This window comes from Crinia signifera, chromosome 2 (genome assembly GCF_055691185.1).
Source record: "Crinia signifera chromosome 2, ASM5569118v1, whole genome shotgun sequence".
Lineage (NCBI taxonomy): Eukaryota > Metazoa > Chordata > Amphibia > Anura > Myobatrachidae > Crinia > Crinia signifera.
Genome location: NC_139218.1, coordinates 369,630,817 through 369,649,083, shown reverse-complemented (window position 1 = coordinate 369,649,083; position 18,267 = coordinate 369,630,817). Strand labels below are relative to the sequence as shown.

At 44.3% G+C, this 18,267-nt stretch overlaps 2 protein-coding genes across 4 annotated transcripts in view; both read right to left on the bottom strand.

The window, feature by feature from the left end:
- The window catches only part of ALKBH8 (alkB homolog 8, tRNA methyltransferase), a 39,068-nt gene extending 34,745 nt beyond the window's left edge, over positions 1 to 4,323 (bottom strand). For all 3 annotated transcript variants that reach the window (XM_083170029.1, XM_083170031.1, XM_083170030.1), the window contains exons 1-2: positions 4,219 to 4,323; positions 1,098 to 1,247 (exon numbers count right to left, since the gene is read on the bottom strand). In XM_083170029.1, the coding sequence (XP_083026155.1) occupies positions 1,098 to 1,247; positions 4,219 to 4,236 (168 nt within the window). In that variant the 5' untranslated portion in view covers positions 4,237 to 4,323. The remainder of the gene's footprint in view (positions 1 to 1,097; positions 1,248 to 4,218) is intronic.
- A 5,949-nt stretch (positions 4,324 to 10,272) lies between these two features.
- The window catches only part of LOC146058061 (polyunsaturated fatty acid lipoxygenase ALOX15B-like), a 29,332-nt gene continuing 21,337 nt past the window's right edge, over positions 10,273 to 18,267 (bottom strand). The window contains exons 10-15 of the mRNA XM_083170024.1: positions 17,982 to 18,068; positions 17,647 to 17,816; positions 17,174 to 17,295; positions 16,679 to 16,779; positions 10,998 to 11,168; positions 10,273 to 10,552 (exon numbers count right to left, since the gene is read on the bottom strand). Of these exons, the coding sequence (XP_083026150.1) occupies positions 10,373 to 10,552; positions 10,998 to 11,168; positions 16,679 to 16,779; positions 17,174 to 17,295; positions 17,647 to 17,816; positions 17,982 to 18,068 (831 nt within the window). The 3' untranslated portion in view covers positions 10,273 to 10,372. The remainder of the gene's footprint in view (positions 10,553 to 10,997; positions 11,169 to 16,678; positions 16,780 to 17,173; positions 17,296 to 17,646; positions 17,817 to 17,981; positions 18,069 to 18,267) is intronic.

Below are 18,267 nucleotides of genomic sequence, written 5' to 3'. Positions count from 1 at the left end.
ATGGGCTGCTACGGCTGCAGCCCATGGAATCAGGGGTTTACGCACTAGTGAGGCCTATATATATGAGTCCCATGAGACTTTGCACAAAAGGTCAAAGGCTAAAAGGCTTGTGATGAGCTCTGATTGGTGGAGCTCATTACATGCTTCTCAGGCCCATGGAGGACAGCAGCAGCAGGAGCATCGTCATGGGAGGGTTTTTAATCAGAGGAAGCGCTGAGCCTGTGAGGTCTCCTACAGAGTAAGGTACAGATGGACAAACACAGGCTTTTCATGTGGTGTTAATACTGGCTTTACTTTGTGTTTTGACAGCGTAATATTCTCACGTGCAGTTTGTAGCCAGTAATGACAAGTGGGAGGGGGCTGCCCTGTCTAAAATGACCCGGGCCCCCCGAAGGCTTAATCCGGCCCTGAGCTACAGGGTTATTCCATAGCAACAAATGTTACATTTTGACTAAAAAGATGTGAAATATTTTTTTGGAGCATGTTTTGATTATTTTGTGCAAAGTAAGTAAGTGTTATTTATATAGCGCACTTTCTCCAACAGGACTCAAGGAGCTTGTTTGTGTGGTACATGATATGCTTTCATTTTGATGCAAAGCTTGTCCTGAAGCTAGTAACAAACATTACATGAAAAGGCCATTTATATAGAATTACCCTACAGTTAATTCTAGTTATTTAGAATGAGGGGCAGTAAGGATAGTGTAAAGGTCAAGACTACTGCCTCACAGCACTGAGGTCATGGGTTCGATCCCCACCATGGTCCTAACTGTGCGGAGTTTGTATATTCTCCCCGTACTTGCGTGGGTTTCCTCCGGTTTCCTCCCACAACCCAAAAATATACTGGTAGGTCAATTGGCTTCCAACAAAAATTAACCCTAGAATGTCTGTGTGTGCATGTACATGTGGTAGGGAATATAGATTGTAAGCTCTACTGGGGCAGGGACTGATGTGAGTGTTCAAATATCCTCTGTAAAGTGCTGCAGAATATGTGTGCGCTATATAAGAAACTGTTATTCAATAAATAATAATGAGCATTTCCAGGAAGAATAAGGAAACAAAAGGCGCCATTAGGGGACCGACAAGAAGCGTGGCGTCACCTTTGATGGGTGCGACACCGTCTGGATGCCTTCATGTCTCATCAGAACGTTGCTGGCCTTTGCCTGCTTTTTAATCAGCTTTTTCTCCTCTTTGCTCAGCTTTGGTCTTGTGTTGTTGGCATGTTCCAATGTTGGCTCCGACTGTGGGGCCTGTGTATAAAATGAAGACATATTAATAATGCAGGGGTTCCCAACCAAGGTCCTCAAGGTCCGGGGTTTAATGATAGCCAATACTTGACCACAGGTGACTGATTCAGTATCTGTTATTCTGAATTAAACCCTAACCTATGCTCAAGCATGTACATTATATCAGTAAAACCTTTTAGTTCACAGCCTGAGTGGGGTAAAAGTATGTAAGAAACTTTATTTTAATGTTAAAATTCGACATTTAGTGTAGAACCTCATGCACACCAGTCGGTGTTCCCCAAGGGTCAGTCCTTGGCCCTCTCCTCTTCTCCCTCTACACCACCTCTCTGGGCACCCTCATCAGCTCCTATGGTTTTCATTACTACCTTTATGCTGATGATACCCTAATCTATCTCTCCTCCCCCGACCTATCCCCATCACTCCTGCCCAAGGTCTCCGAATGCCTCACGGCCATCTCAGCCTGGATGACCCAACGCTTCCTGAAACTAAACATGGCTAAAACTGAACTTCTAATCTTCCATCCCCCGAACATCCCCTCCTTTCCCACTATCTCCATCAGCATTGGTGAAACCGAGATCACCTCTACCGACCAAACGCGCTGCCTCGTCATTGACTCCTCCCTCTCTTTCACCCCCCACATTCGTGCTCTCTCACAGTCTTGCCGCTTTCACCTACGCAACATCTCACGCATCAGACCATTCCTCTCCACTGACGCGACTAAAATTCTCATTCACTCTCTTGTCATCTCCCGCCTTGACTACTGCAACATCCTTCTCTCTGGGCTACCTCTCACCCGCCTCGCACCTCTCCAAACCATTCTTAACGCTGCCGCTAGGCTCATCTTCCTCTCCCGACGCTCTACCTCCGCCTCCCCCCTCTGTCTATCTCTTCATTGGCTCCCCATTCCTTTCCGAGTTCTCTTTAAACTCCTCACCACCACCTACAAGGCTCTCTCCTCCTCCACCGCTCCTTACCTCTCTTCACTGATCTCTATCCACACTCCCTCCCGTCCTCTTCGCTCCATCGCTGACCGCCGACTGACCTCTCATCTAATCACCTCCTCCCACTCCCGTGTCCAAGACTTCTCTCGCTTTGCCCCCCTGCACTGGAACAACCTCCCGCCACCCATCAGGTTTTCTGATTCCCTTACCTCCTTCAAGCGCTCCCTCAAAACCCACTTTTTTGGACCAGCCTATCCCTCCTCCTAACCTCTTTTGATCCTCCTATCCTGCCTCCGCTCCCCTCCGTTCCTACTTATCCTAGTGTTTTTCGTTCGTCCACCCACCTATTTTTAGTCTGTTACCTCTTATGAGTAGGGTCCTCCTTCCTCACGAACTCACCCTACCTCTTTACCTCACCTGTGCTCCTGCCCTGTTCTTCCCTTCCTCTACTTCATCTTCAGTCTCCTCGACAATTTTGACACCTACTTCTGAACTGATGCTGATTTTATTTCTACCAGCTATACCCCTATTTATACTGTATTTTTCAACACACCCTGTACGTTACCTTGTCATTTGTTTTTTGTTTGCTATGTACGGCGCTGCGGACACTTTGCGGCGCCTTATAAATAAACGTACTACTACTACTACATATGGTTATTAAGTCGACCCTATTAGGGTCGACATGCATTGGGTCGACAGGCCTTAGGCCCGACACTTGAAATAGGTCAACATGGCTAAGGTCGACAGGGTCGGAAGCTCGACACAAGCAGTAGGTTGACAATGGGAAGATCAATAGTCAAAGGGTCAACATGAGTTTTTCTTCTCCAGATTTGGCCCCCTCCCAGCGGAGGAGAATGAAGTCGCATGCGATACATCGCATTTGAAAAGACTGCATGAATGTATCACAAGCGATCCTACCGGTCCTGGGCGGCTGAAATGGACACTTTTAATGCCCCCATACGCTGGGCTGATTCCGATGAATCGCGCTGTCAAATCGGCCCAAATCGGGTCAGTTTGATGTTCCCTCAGGTCTGATGCGTGGTCCTGTGCGCATCAGACATTAGTCGATGGTTGGGCTTGCTGGCCATCTGACCATGGACCTCCCTCTCGGCGGCAGGCCGGGCGGGGACCAGGGTCGCATGCGATCCATTGCAATAAATGACCTTTTCATGTATATGTGGTGGGGAATATAGATTATAAGCTACACTGGGGGGGGTGCCGGACGGGTTCCCGACATTCAGGATCCCGACTGTCAAAACGCCGACAGCCGGGTGCCCGACGGCCACCTGCTTTTTTTCCCTCGTGTGGCGAGCACAGCGAGCCCACAAGGGGCTTTTTTTGCGCTCGCCATGCTGTCTGACTCCAGGCAGTCGGGATCCCGACGTCGGGATAATGACTGTCGGGATACCGTACCACACCCACACTGGGGCAGGGACTGATGTGAATGTTCAAATATTCTCTGTAAAGCGCTGCGGAATATGTGTGCGCTGTATAAGAAACTGTTAAATATATATATATATATATATATATATATATATATATAGATGTACACAACATATACAAATATTGTATACTTATTATCTTGTGCATTTTTAAGGTGTTTATCTTTATCATCACCATCGTTTAAAGCAGGGACGGGGAACCTTCAGCCCTCCAGCTGTTGTTGAACTACACATCCCAGAATGCATTGCTACATTTTTAGCATGACCAAATAGCAAAACTGTAGCAGTGCATGTGTAGTTCAGCAACAGCTGCAGGGCCAAAGGTCCCCCATCCCTGGTTTAAAGGTAGCAACAATGTAGTCAGCTCCTAGGGAACTACTGGTCACAGCATGCCCAGCCTGCCACTCAATCAGTGACATTGCCCCTACTGTATGATCACACAGCACTGACAATCGCTCTCACAATCGCCATTGATGTAAATGCACCCACACATGATGAACACCAGGACCAGGGTCTGCCTGCACACACAGAACACTAACAGCATGCTGCTTTAGCCCACTGCTGCTAATTTGCACCCTGGCTGCACGTTACCTTGCTGCAAGAAGCCATGGACAGGAAGTGGGTCTAAAAACTACAATTCCCAGCATGCATCAGGCCGCTGACTGCCTGCTGACTCCTCCTGAGCCATGATTCGAGCTGCTGTATAGTGTGTATATAGGCTGCGTGCTGAGTGAATCATTCATAATGCAGCGTTTTGTTGTGCTTCTTCTTCTATACATGTTTTAGTTTTGCAAAATGCTGCTTTATTCGTAATACTTGCAATCAGCTTTCTCTCTGTGCATGGTGAACATAGAAGTTAACTTACATAGAGCAGAGCAGCTGCCCTCGGCGCTTTACACTATAAGGCTGTGGAAAACCTGCTTATTACACTTAGGACGTATAAGAATTTCGAACTATTAACTGTATGAGATATATTTGCTAAAGTAAGGGTTTTATAGAAGTGATGTTGCCCTTAGCAACCAATCAGAGTCTGGTTGTTGTCTTCTAAAAGGTACTAGATATATACTGAGTATAATCTGACTGGTTGCTATGGGCACTATCTCCCTTGATGAAATGTTAAAGGGCTTATTTATAAATTACCGGGTCTTAGACAAAATCATCATAAGTTGTTATCGCCATGGATATTGGGGCTAACAGACTACAGTATGTAGTGCACTAAATAATAAAATAGACGTAGCGCTAATACATACGTAGTCAGATTGCAAGTGTGATCGGCCATGTTGGGTGCCAGACGCGGTCCCAACAGTCGGGATCTCAACAGTCATTTACCTGACGTCGGGATCCCAACTGTTAAAATACCGATGCACGGGTTCCTGGGGCCATAGAATAGGTGGAGAGCGTAGCGAGCCACCGTACCCGCAAGGGGCTTTGTTACGCTTGCCATGCTGTCTGAGTCCGGCCAGTCGGGATCCCGACGTCGGGCTAATGACTGTCGGGATCCTGACTGTCGGAACCCTGTACCACACCTGGCCAAAAAAAAAAAAATACCCACTAAACCCCACAAATACTTTTTTTTATTTTAGGGGTGGGGTGGATTGAATGGTTCTGGTTGATAGAGCTACAGTGCCTAGATAGACATTCAATGGGTATTCAATGCGAGTTTGTACGGCGGGGATGGCTCTTTTTAGTGAGGAAAAGCCATCCTCGCGACCAGCCCCCTCGCTGGTCGCTCACCGTATTCAACGTTCCGGGGAAATCCTCGCCGGATTGCCCGGGACGGTGAGGTTCGCCTCAAATGCACGGAGCCCGATGCATATAGCAGCGAGCCCTGCCGTTTTGATGAGCGCAATTGCCATTTCCACCTCGCCTCAGGGAGCAGGCGAGGTGGAATCGGCGAGTGAAGGGGGGTGTTGAATACTGATGGCGCTGCTCGTCGTATAGCTCGCTGTCAGCCACTCGCCCCCCCTCCCCGCGCATTGATTATAACCCAATATATCTACCCTAAAATGTCAACATGGAATCGTTCAACAGGTCAAAATGCAGATTTTTTTTTTTAAAAGGCTTGTTCTTCCTTCACCACCCATGTCTTTCAGCACACTAGAATATTCTAGCGTGCTGAACGCAGCTAGGGACTGAGCCCGAAGCTCGCGGGCCATGTGAGGATACGTGTTGCACTAATTGGGGGTCCATGTTGACAGTTTGACGAAAATGTGAAGAACGCATGTCGACCTTTTCATGTGTCTACCTTTTTCCTATTGACATTTTTGGCACTATACACCTATTGCATATCGACCTTGTGGAGTAGACCTGTTAACTATCTGACCACACCTAGGGTGTGAATGGCTTGGAGTGTATTATAATACGCTAGGCAACAAACACGAAAACACTGGCAAGGAGCACAAAACTCTTGGGACATGTAACCCCTGGCAACAAGCACGTAACGCCTGGCAACGAGCATGTAGGTAAGAAGAAATAAAAATGACTGTATGGTGGGCAGACACTTCTGTATTAGCTTGAAACCCCTATCAGCCTCCAGGTAAGCCATAGTCACCAGGTGGGGCAGCGAGGTCTGACATGGGCTGTGACAGCCTCTGGGTGGGGGAGGGGGCGCATTCAGGGGGTGTCAGTTACATCTACCGGGTGGGAAAACAAGGAGGAGGCATGACCGCCATATGGAAGAGGAGGAGGGGAGGGGGGTTGTTTCATGCACGGGGAGCCACAGCCGTCATGGAAGGGGTTCTGTGTTGTATACAAGAACCACTGATTTCTTCTTTATATGACAAATACCTTTGCATACCTTTATTTTATACTGAGGCTTAAGCAGTAAGTATCTCTACTCACTCCAGCCATTTTCAAAATGAACCTCTATAGTAGACGCCAACAGCAGCCTTTCTCCTCAAATTTCTAGAGCACAGGTCCTTAAACTTGGTCCTCAGGATCCCACACAGGTCATGTTTTCCATGTCACCTGTGGATTTTTAAAATATGACACAGGCCCCTTTCATATCGCACCTCAGGTGCTGCTGGTTGCTGACATAACGACCTGGGTCAAGGTGCATTGTGAAAGCACTAAACCTTATAACAGGACTGGGCAATTGCGGCCCTCCAGATGTTGATGAACTATACATCCCAGGATGCTTTGCATTAGTTTTGCTATGTGGCCATGCTGAAACTGATGCAAGGCATGCTGGTATGTGTAGTTCATTAACATCTGGAGGGCCACAATTGCCCAGCCCTGCCTTATAACCTGGGCCAAGCAAGCCGGCAATTAGACCCGGAAGCAGAGCCGGTGCTAGGGTCTCCGGCGCCCTCCTGCAAACCATACATTTTGCGCCCTTCCACACTGTCTTTGCAACAAGTTGCAGCCCGTTTGTGGGAGCGTATGCACCCCGTGATGTGCCTACAACATTTTGCGTACACATTACTGAAATGCAACCGGTTTGCTACACTGTGAAATGTTTGCCGCAGTATCAGCTGCACCCTGCGCAGCCTAGCTGTGAAGCCAGGCACAAGCCGGCCATGTTTTGGGTTGTGTGTGATGTCACCCAGCCGTCTACATCCTTCCCGAAATGCATGCGTTTTCCCTACCGTTCGCATGAAATGCTGAAGCGATGCCCATCGCCGTCCACCCTCAGCATTTCATGCAAGCCCCTTCACCGCACCCCCTCCCCGCCGCCAATGGCCTGTTGTGGGGGCATCGCTTCAGCATTTCATGTGAGCGGTCGAGACAATGCAGGCATGTCAGGGGGAGGGCTTCGATGGCTGGGTGACATCACACACAACCCAACACAGCTAGGCTGCGCAGCCAGGGTGCAGCTGATACTGTGCAAACGTTTCACTGTGTAGAAAACTGCTCGCATCTCAGTGCTGTGTCCGCAAAATGTTGTAGGCACATAATCCACCCCATTTTTTAAAAAGTGTCTAAATTAATATAAAAAAATACACAATTATTAAAAAGATATGTTATAAACATGTATAATAAAAGACTCACTGTTCTTTGCTGTTTAAATCTTTTGCAGCCCCTCCTCCAGGCACAAGCCGGCCATGTTTTGGGTTGTGTGTGATGTCACCCAGCCGTCTACATCCTTCCCGAAATGCATGCGTTTTCCCTACCGTTCGCATGAAATGCTGAAGCGATGCCCATCGCCGTCCACCCTCAGCATTTCATGCAAGCCCCTTCACCGCACCCCCTCCCCGCCGCCAATGGCCTGTTGTGGGGGCATCGCTTCAGCATTTCATGTGAGCGGTCGAGACAATGCAGGCATGTCAGGGGGAGGGCTTCGATGGCTGGGTGACATCACACACAACCCAACACAGCTAGGCTGCGCAGCCAGGGTGCAGCTGATACTGTGCAAACGTTTCACTGTGTAGAAAACTGCTCGCATCTCAGTGCTGTGTCCGCAAAATGTTGTAGGCACATAATCCACCCCATTTTTTAAAAAGTGTCTAAATTAATATAAAAAAATACACAATTATTAAAAAGATATGTTATAAACATGTATAATAAAAGACTCACTGTTCTTTGCTGTTTAAATCTTTTGCAGCCCCTCCTCTTCTATCTGCATAGGCAGGACGCCATTACACCCCTCTCGTGACTGAGGGGGAAAGAAAGAGGGGATAGAAACAGAGGGGAGGAGATAGAGGGAGCCGAGTGTTTAGGACTGGCACTGCACACTAAGAAGAGGGCCTGCTCGTCATTTGATTGACAGGTACAGGGAGGAATAGGTAGGGGGCGGATCACACAGTGAGTGAGGGGAGAGGGAGCCGCTCTTCAGGCTACAGGCTGCGGAAGCCGCCCGGGAGCTCACTAGCCAGCAGTAGGCAGATTCAAAATAAGTAATAAAATGTAGCCGAGCGCGCTGCAGTGGCGGTATTGCACTGTGCAGACGGCGGGAGATGACTACTACGGAGCCAGGGCAGGGGGAAACAATCATGTACCGCTGTTTGTTATTACAGCGCTGTGGGTGGCACTGTGGCTGTCTGTTAATGTATGACAGCCTGAGCCTGCCGCCCTCAGCGCAAGAGTCCTTCCGTTGAGGAAGAAGGGGCAGGAGGAGGACTCTGAGGATGGACAGACAGGGTGAGGTGTGTGTGCTGCTGTGCAGCAGGGTGCAGGGAGCAGCTCTTCATGCTGCTGCCCACTGTCAGACAGGTGCTGCGGCGTGCAGGCAGTGTCAGTGAGGCAGCTTTAGCCTTTTCAGCATGGTGCCTCCCTGCTTTACAGGAGCTGCTGAGTGGGTAGTGCCAGCCCTGCCCGAAAGAAGGGTTAAACCTGGGTCATCCCCTCTGTATAAAATACATGTGGTCCTGGGTCCAACCCTGCTTTGTGATGTGAAAGCGGTATATGTGATACACAGTGCTCCTTCTGGGTGACCTGGAAAATATGACTTGTGTGGGGTCCGGAGGACCGAAATTGAGAACCTCTAGATCAGTGGTTCTCAAACTCAGTCCTCAGGACACCACACCAGTTCACGTTTTCCAGGTCCCCCGACAGCTGCACTCATTACTGACTGACACATTTTAAAAGATTCACAAGTGGAGCTAATTATTTCACTTGATTTTGTGAGGAGACCTGCAAACCATGCACTGTGTGGGTTCCTGAGGGCCGACTTTGAGAACATGTGCTCTAGATTCTAGAGCAGGGATGGCCAAACCTGTCCTCAAGATCTACCAGTTCACATTTTTGAGGCAACCTGTGGATCTATAGTAAGAATGAATGCAGCATGTTTGAAAATGGAACAGTTAGTAATGACCAAGACAGGTGATTTGGAAAACGTTGACCATTGGTAGATCTTGAGGACCAGTGTGGCCAGCCCTACTCTAGAGCATATTACTCCTTTGTTTATGAATGGCCATGTCTAAAGAACAATCCGATTCTTGCCTCTTCAATATTGTTCTTCTCATACTGGAGATAATTGGTGCAGTAAAAATACCATCCTTGTCTGAAAAAGCAATAACCAAATAGTTGGTCTGTAATGGATATGTTTGCGATAGTCATAGTGGAAATTTTAATTTGAATATTGCGGCAGAGACAGCACCTCTCCACATGAGAGAAATGTGGAGGATCCAGACCAGGTTTTGGAGCAGTAGCAGCAACAAGCTTGTGTAATCAGCAGCACCTGTGCTCTCTTGATTTAAGTGTTTGCAGAGCAGAAGGAAAATGCTCTTGATGGTGGATAAGCTGCCCAAGTGATAGGCCGAGGTGTGGGGTATGGTAGGAACCACTGCAGCTTCTTAAACTGCTTATGCTATGCTGTGACCTGTATGCTGAAAATGCTGTAACCTTCATTACGATACTGATTACGGGTTGAATATCGGTTTAAATAGCCGACAGTCGGGATCCCAACTGACAGGGGCTATTTTCCCTCAAGGGGCTTCTTTGTGCTTGCCCCCCTGTCAGAGCACCGGCAGTCAGGATTCCGATGTCGGGATCTGACCGTCAGGATACCGACTGTCGGACCGCCATACCACACCCACTGATTACGTTGTATGCTGTTTACCTGCTATGAAAAATAAAGACCAAGACTATATGATCCATTGTATGGGCTCAATTCATCAAATATACTACACAGCGTGACAAAATCAACAATAGAATCTTCATCACTGCTCTTAATTAATAATACATCATTTATTGTATTTCCCTGAAAGGACCTGTCCAATAGAATTCTTGTGGACAATACAATTCAAGACATGATAAACAAGTAGCAAGGTCAGGCATTATCAGTAGATCACAGCCACTAGTCCGATTATACAGATACACTGTTCTCAACCATACTGGGGTCCAAGTAGGGATATGGCAAACGCATGTTCTTGTTCCTCTCTTTAATGGAATGGGAGATCTCAGCCAGCTTCTTCTGGAAATTCTTTATAAATGTCTGGGGAACCTCCTCTGTAAAACGCACATCAGGGTACTGGCCCAGACGTCTCTGCAAGGGAATGGGAAATCTTGTTAAATGGATGCTCTAAACACAATTGTTTTAAAAATTAGGTCCAAACATACATGTGAAGTTGAGTGTAATATTTGTGCTGGCAGTGTATCTGAGATCAGTGTTGCTATGTATCACAGCCACTGTGGAGAAACCAATCATCAGGCATTAGGATTCACTCTCCTAAGCCCGCCCCAGACTCTCATTGAATAGTTTCACAGGAGTCTGGGGGGGGGGGGGTTAGGAGAGTGAAACCTAATGCCACGTCCCGGGTTCTGCACACTGGCTCTGATACACAGCGCCGCTGCCACTCCCGGATACTATACCAGCACATATATTTAATAAATTTTCACATGTATGTTTATATGTACTGTAGATGCCTCAGTAGAGGAACATACAAGTACTAAACCTTATTGCAATATTCATACTGGCCACCAGTACTTACCCGGTCCAGTGGCTCTTTACTGAGCAGCCACACAGTGGATATGCCCAAACTGGTAGTATTTACTTCAGGCAATGCAGCCAGGATACTGAGGGTTGTGCTGACCCCTTTTACTGTGGGAGGGGGGCTTCTCATTGATGGGGGACCATTAGGCATCCAGGTATAGAAGTCAGACTGCAATGAGAAAACAGATCTTAAGGGCTTCATACACCAGCAGGGGGCAATCCTCGGATCCACCGACCATATATGCCATTTCTGCGATCCCACTTGGGACCAGGGTATCGGGATTTTTTACACGTTTAAGATCCCAAATCCGCAAACGCAACCATCAGGGATTGGGAGATTGTTCCAATACACCACTGGTGTATGGGCAGCTTTAGACAGGAATAATTTACCCCAGATAGAGGCAAACATTTTCATGATACAATACAAGACCATTGGATGTGTTCCCATTGGAGAAGATGAGTGACCACTTTATACATCATAGTAGTGACTGGTCCGGACCCTGCGCTGCTGTGGTTACCCCACATTTCCATCCTTTGGTTGCTGGTTGCTGTTCTGCCAAAGAAATCCCTTTTATGCCTGTTTTTTCGTCTAAATTGTAAGTGCAACTTTTAAAATAAATCACTTTGTTTATCAAAACGTATTTGCACTATTTCTGCTCCAATTGTATTTCATATACATCGTGGAGAGTGTGAGGACGTCATCTGCAAATATCATCACTCCCGATTCATTTATCATAAAGACGGACTGATTGATGGTGACTGTATAACTTTACTTTTTCACATTTGGTGTGAAAAGTATATGGGAACAGCTTAAGCGCTGGACACACAAACATCTCTCTTTCTACTTCCACTGTTTTTTGAGTGTATTTGGATGTCACTCATTGTTATGTGTGTTAAGCTGCATTCGCTATATTGAGCGCACAGAACCCTGAAACACCACTCCACTCTGTTTCCTTTGCACATCCATTGTTTTTTTGGGGTTAGTGCTGCTGATATGTTCGCCTTTAGAGAATTACGTGATCAACTGGTAAAAAACACGTTTACATCACAGGATGCAAATATCGACATCAGTAATGAGAACCTTGGTTCTGTATTTTTTAAACTTGAGTCTGTGATGATCAAAGAAAACAAGATTTGGTGGGAAATAGTGACCCTGGAGCACTATATTGCTTCCAAAACCATACCTAAAGGGTTAAAAATTCTGAAACCACCATCATTTAATACACTAGATGAATCCTTTAGAAAGGATTGGGACACTATCCTAGATACCTGCTCTTACTCCCTAATGAATCTCATTTTAAAAGATAGAGCAAAAACACTTAAAACATTAAATGAAGAAATCTTAACACTTCAAAATATGGTACGCCCCTTCAAAGATTTAGATGATTTTCCCATGTATGAGGAAGCCCTACTGGACAAACTTAGTAAAAATACTCGTGAACTAAGAGAAAGAAAGGGAAAGAAGTATTTAAGGGATACAAATCCTGTCAAAGAAGTTGAAACAGCAGTACCATCAAATTCAGGAACTACCTCTTCTCAACCATCTAACACATATGTACCCCCTTTTAAAAAATCCCGTGTACAAAAGAAAAAATTTAACAATAAATTAGAGGACCGTTCACAAATACCAGTTTATGGAAATTCAAACAATAGACAGAACCAATATAAAAAGAGGTATCAATATAGACGCCCTATGAGACAAAATCAATGGAGAAACTATGATGAGGATCATTATAGGGAAGATATGTGGGAAACACCGAAGAGACCGTTTAGACCTAATTATGCACCACAGGACTCATACCCTATAAGACTCAGAAACCGGTTCAGTAACTTGGATAGATATGAGGATAAGACAAGAAAAGAAAGCCAGTCTTTTTTAGAATGGGAGCAACAAACCCCAATAAGACGATAGCAAAAATAAAAAAGAAAACAAAACGAGGGAAACGTGCAGGACAAAAAAGAAGGCAAAATCCCTCAAAAAAATCACTTAAAAACCCAAAAGCAAAAATATCTAACATCATAGATGACCAATCAAAAGGTAAAATTTTCAACCTAACAGGAAGAGACCTAAATGAGTCAGAAATTAGGATACTACAGAAGGGCTTAAAATTTGCGCCCACTTGTAGAGCCAATTCTTTTGATCTTTTTATTGACATCCAAAAATATATTAGAAAGCTTACCATTAAAAGATTTTTTGAAACAAAAGATAAAGAAAAAACTACTGAAACTGAGGATAGTCCACCAACTATCACTTCAAGATTCAAACCGCCATCATTATTTTATCCAACACAGCTTTCTTGAATGTTTTAATAAAATAGTATGTGAGGAGATCGAGAAGATTAATAAAACAAAGGCAGGGCGCTACACAAATAAAGTTAATCTAAGTAAAAAAGATTTTCAAACTCTTAAGATGTTGCAAGATGATCAAAATACAATCATTAAACCCGCTGATAAGGGGGGAGGGGTAGTCTTGATGACTAAAGATTTCTATAAAAATGAGATCGATAAACAACTAAGAGCTGGCAACACATATGAAAAATTGAAAGTAGACCCTACCAGTAGAATCTCTAAATCCTTGATTGACCTAACCACCGACGCTCTACAGAGTAAAGTTATCACCAAAAGTGAATTTGATTTCATTAATATTAAGGAGCCATCGATACCAACCATCTATATATTACCAAAAGTGCACAAGGACCCGATTGCTCCCCCAGGAAGGCCCATAGTTTCTGGGTGTAATAGCCTAACCAGTAACCTCTCGGCTATGGTTGACCACTATCTACAACCTTTAGTCATAACCACTAAAGCTTTCCTCAAAGATACGGGAGATGTCCTACGAAAACTGTCTAACTATGAATGGCAAAATGAAGATATCTTATGCAGTGCAGACGTAAGCACCCTGTATACAATAATTAACAAGGAAAAGGGTTTAGAAGCAGTCACCTACTTCCTTTCAACATCTCAGTACAATGCAGAACTACAACAATTTATTTTAAAGAGCATTGATTTTATACTATCTAATAATTACTTTTATTATGATGGTTCCTTTTTTATTCAACGCATAGGCACTGCAATGGGCACTAGATTCGCCCCCAGCTATGCCAACCTGTACATGGCCTACTGGGAGGACCAGTCCATTTGGCAGGGAGGCACGCTGGGGGCGGGTCTAGTGTCATGGTTCCGTTTTATAGATGATGTTTTATTTATTTGGCGGGGAAGTGATGCAGAACTGGAAACATTCTGTGATAATTTGAATACAAATACTTTTAACATCAACCTCACGTTTGAAAAGAGTAGAGAAGAAATATCATTTTTAGACTTACTAATTTTTATAAAAGATGGAAAGTGCAATACAAAGACCTTCAGGAAACTGACTGACTCAAATAGCTTCATAGATATAACCAGTGCCCACCATCGAAACTGGCTTAATGGCATTCCATATGGCCAATTTGTACGTATGAAGCGAAATTGCTCAGATCCGGTAATCTGCGAACAGCAAATACAGGAAGTGTCTGATCGTCTATCTGCTAAGGGTTACCCTGAGGAACTCATCAGAAAAGCAAAAAATAAAATAAATAACAAAGATAGAGAAGAGCTCCTAAGAATAAGGGAACCAAATATGATAAATGACACTGACAAACACCAGTGGTCTTTTATTTCAAATTTTACAAATCAGCACAACCTAATAGAAAAAGTTTTTAAACAAAATTGGTTTATACTTAAACAGGACCCAATTCTTGGTAACCTACTTCCGCAAAAACCCACTTTTATATATAGAAAGGCCCGATCTCTGAAAGATCATTTAGTTAAAAGTACCCTTGAGACGCAACAAAGGCAAAGCGAGAGAACTAAAGGTTTTCATAGATGTGGGAGCTGTTTAGCCTGTAAAACTGTGAAATCCAAAGAAAGAAAAATAATAACGTTTGAGGTAAAAGGAGAAGAATTTAAAATTGAAAATTTTATCACATGCCACTCGAAGAATGTGATATATTTATTAGAGTGTGCGTGCGGCCTATTTTATGTAGGGAAGACTACCCGACAGTTGAAGATCCGCTTAGCGGAGCATATCTACAACATACGCAAAGGTCTTGTCACTCATAATGTTTCCATGCATTTTAAGAAATACCATGATTCCAAGGAATGCTTTTTAATTAATTTCTGGGGTATTCAGCAGCTGACGTCCAAGTGGCGTACAAGGGATCTGGATAAGCGACTATCTCAAACAGAGATGCGCTGGATACATCGTTTAAAAACCATTGTTCCCAATGGGTTAAACGTAGAATTTGAATTACGACATTTCCTGTGAATCCATTGTATTTATCCCCAAATTCCTCTATATTTTTATCATATAGACTATTTTTAATACTCTGTGTAGATTATTTATGTATTCTTTTTTATTGTACACATTTTTATTGAATATATTACCAATGTATACATATTTATTAATTATTCATCTCCATATGTGTATAATATTCACTTTTTAGCTTGCTCATGATTTTATAACGGGTATTGTACTGTATTATAGTCATTGACACGCAATCTGTCATGCACCATTTACCTATGGAACGCACGGCCATGTTTTTCTTTCCATCAAAATATTAAGCAGTACATAGCGACAGATCATTTTATACTTTAAAGGATGTCGCCTCTCCCTAGTTATAATCATTATAGCGGTAACACCGTCTAAGGTATGAATTAAACAAAAGGAAAAAAACACGAGCGCTACAACTACGTGTTGTGATGGAGCGCATTTCCGGCTGTCTGGAACGCACAGCCATACTGCTTCCGGGCTAGCGTCTCCGGCAACCGGAAATTAGTGTTCACTGACATGTTGAGCGGCGGCTTATTTAAAGCCAGCAGTGAGCTCATGTAACCACACTTCTGATGAAGGTTTTATACCGATACGCGTTAAGTGTGGCTTCTATCTGAACTGGATTTCCTCTGGGCGAACCGACCTTCCATACGGGGTTCATAGTAGTGACTGGTCCGGACCCTGCGCTGCTGTGGTTACCCCACATTTCCATCCTTTGGTTGCTGGTTGCTGTTCTGCCAAAGAAATCCCTTTTATGCCTGTTTTTTCGTCTAAATTGTAAGTGCAACTTTTAAAATAAATCACTTTGTTTATCAAAACGTATTTGCACCATTTCTGCTCCAATTGTATTTCATATACATCGTGGAGAGTGTGAGGACGTCATCTGCAAATATCATCACTCCCGATTCATTTATCATAAAGACGGACTGATTGATGGTGACTGTATAACTTTACTTTTTCACATTTGGTGTGAAAAGTATATGGGAACAGCTTAAGCGCTGGACACACAAACATCTCTCTTTCTACTTCCACTTTATACATCTGAAATTGTGGACCCAGATCTTGGCCAGTAACCAGATTCATCAGAGTGTAGTACTATGAAATACATAAGCAAATGGTTTGTATAAAATAGGCTTGCAACATGTATGTTATAGTTGTCAGTGTAAAGTGGTGAATAGTATCATAATAAAACATTCAAAGGTAGAAAAATGTTGGCCATGAGGATGTGCAGTTATTAGTTTCAGCAATCCTGCAGGTCAATGTCTCCCATGGTTGATCTCATTCAGATTAGTCAATATGGTCTCCAATTCTCCAAATCAAAGAGAGTATGAAAGACACCACATATGACAGCATATTGCAAAGCTCACCTGACCACTGTTGACAGCTGCGTGCTGAGCAGAACAAGTGAAGATCACCATGGTCAGGTACTTGATCAGAGAGGCCTTGGTCTGCAATGATGATGGTATTCCTAGCAAAGGGAATAGTCCATTAGTCATCTACACCTCTCCTATACCCTGATGGACCATCACAACTCATATAAAGCACCATATACTGACAACCAAACAGAATAACAAGGTTGAGAAAATTGGATTATAGTGGATTGGATTTTGTTATGTCCTTTGTAGCTGGTTTTAGATATCCAATGTTTACTGTATGTCAAAAAGCTGAAATTCTATGAAATACAATAGTCTATTAGTCATCTAGATCTCTCCAACGCACTGATGGAAAACCGGGATTACCAACATTTCAAAGATCAGGTTGGCTCATTGTGGACACCACAGTTAGTACCCCGGCGCTGGAATCCCGACCGCCGAAATCCCGACAAGGGGGGGTGGGATGCCTTGCACCGGCCCTGAACTTACCTGTGGATTTATACTCCAAGAATCCTTCTTTGTAGATCTCGGCCACCCAGGCCTGAAGTTCTGGGTCGTTACTGACCACCGCATCACTCTCATAATAGTAATTCACAATGTGGGACACAAAGCTGAAGTGGATAAAGCAAGAGGGACCATCAGTGAAGTAATAAAGTATTGGGGATGTACATAAGAGAAAATTGGGATGTACTGTAACTTTAAGGTTTTTCTATATCCCACAGCATATTCACACTAAAGCCCTGTACACAAGGGATGACAGGTGCCTCGTGCTAAGTGAGCTGCCTTAGCACAGATCGCTCTGCACACATGCACTGTACCTGCGATGTGTGCTGAGCGATCTGTGCGGAGCAGTGTTTTGCCTATGCTTTTAGCTAAAACACTTTGATCGATATGGGATAGACAGTGCATGCAATTGTCATTGCTATAGGCAGCTGGGACAGAATAATGTTTCTCAGAACTACCTCTCCACAGCCAACCAGATCTTCATCCCATCCTCCCTGTACAGGTAATTGGGAATGGTCTCCACTCCTCTTGCCTTGATGTCATCAGGGAGGCAGAGGCTGCTGTAAGTGACCTCTTCCATTGCTTTTTTTATCAGTATCGGAATCCCTCCTTTTCCAGTTGCTATAGCCTGGGGAAAAGGACGGTGGTGGATGTGTGTTCTGGTGCAATGCTGCAAGTTCTATATTCAGGCTAGATATTACGTGATTGTAACATTTAATATATCCTTAAAAAGTCTCCATTTCCTCTAAGCTGGAGCCGTTTTCTGTTGCCATTATATAGTACATGATCTTACCTGATCAAAGAGGGACCCAGGACCAATAAGAACAGCTCTAGCAAAGACATTGATCTCAAGGGTGTAACGAAGATGTGGAAGGATTAGCTGGGAAAGTAAAAAGATATTGTCATTATAATACTAATAAATAAATAGTAATAAAGACCTTCATGAGTAAATGATGCATTTTAAATAAGGTAATATAACAAAAGGGGCAAATGTATTAGCCTCCGAGTTCAGCGGCCATGCAGGATGCTGGTCGAACTCAATTTATTTTAAAAGAAGCAATAATTTACAAGGCAAACCC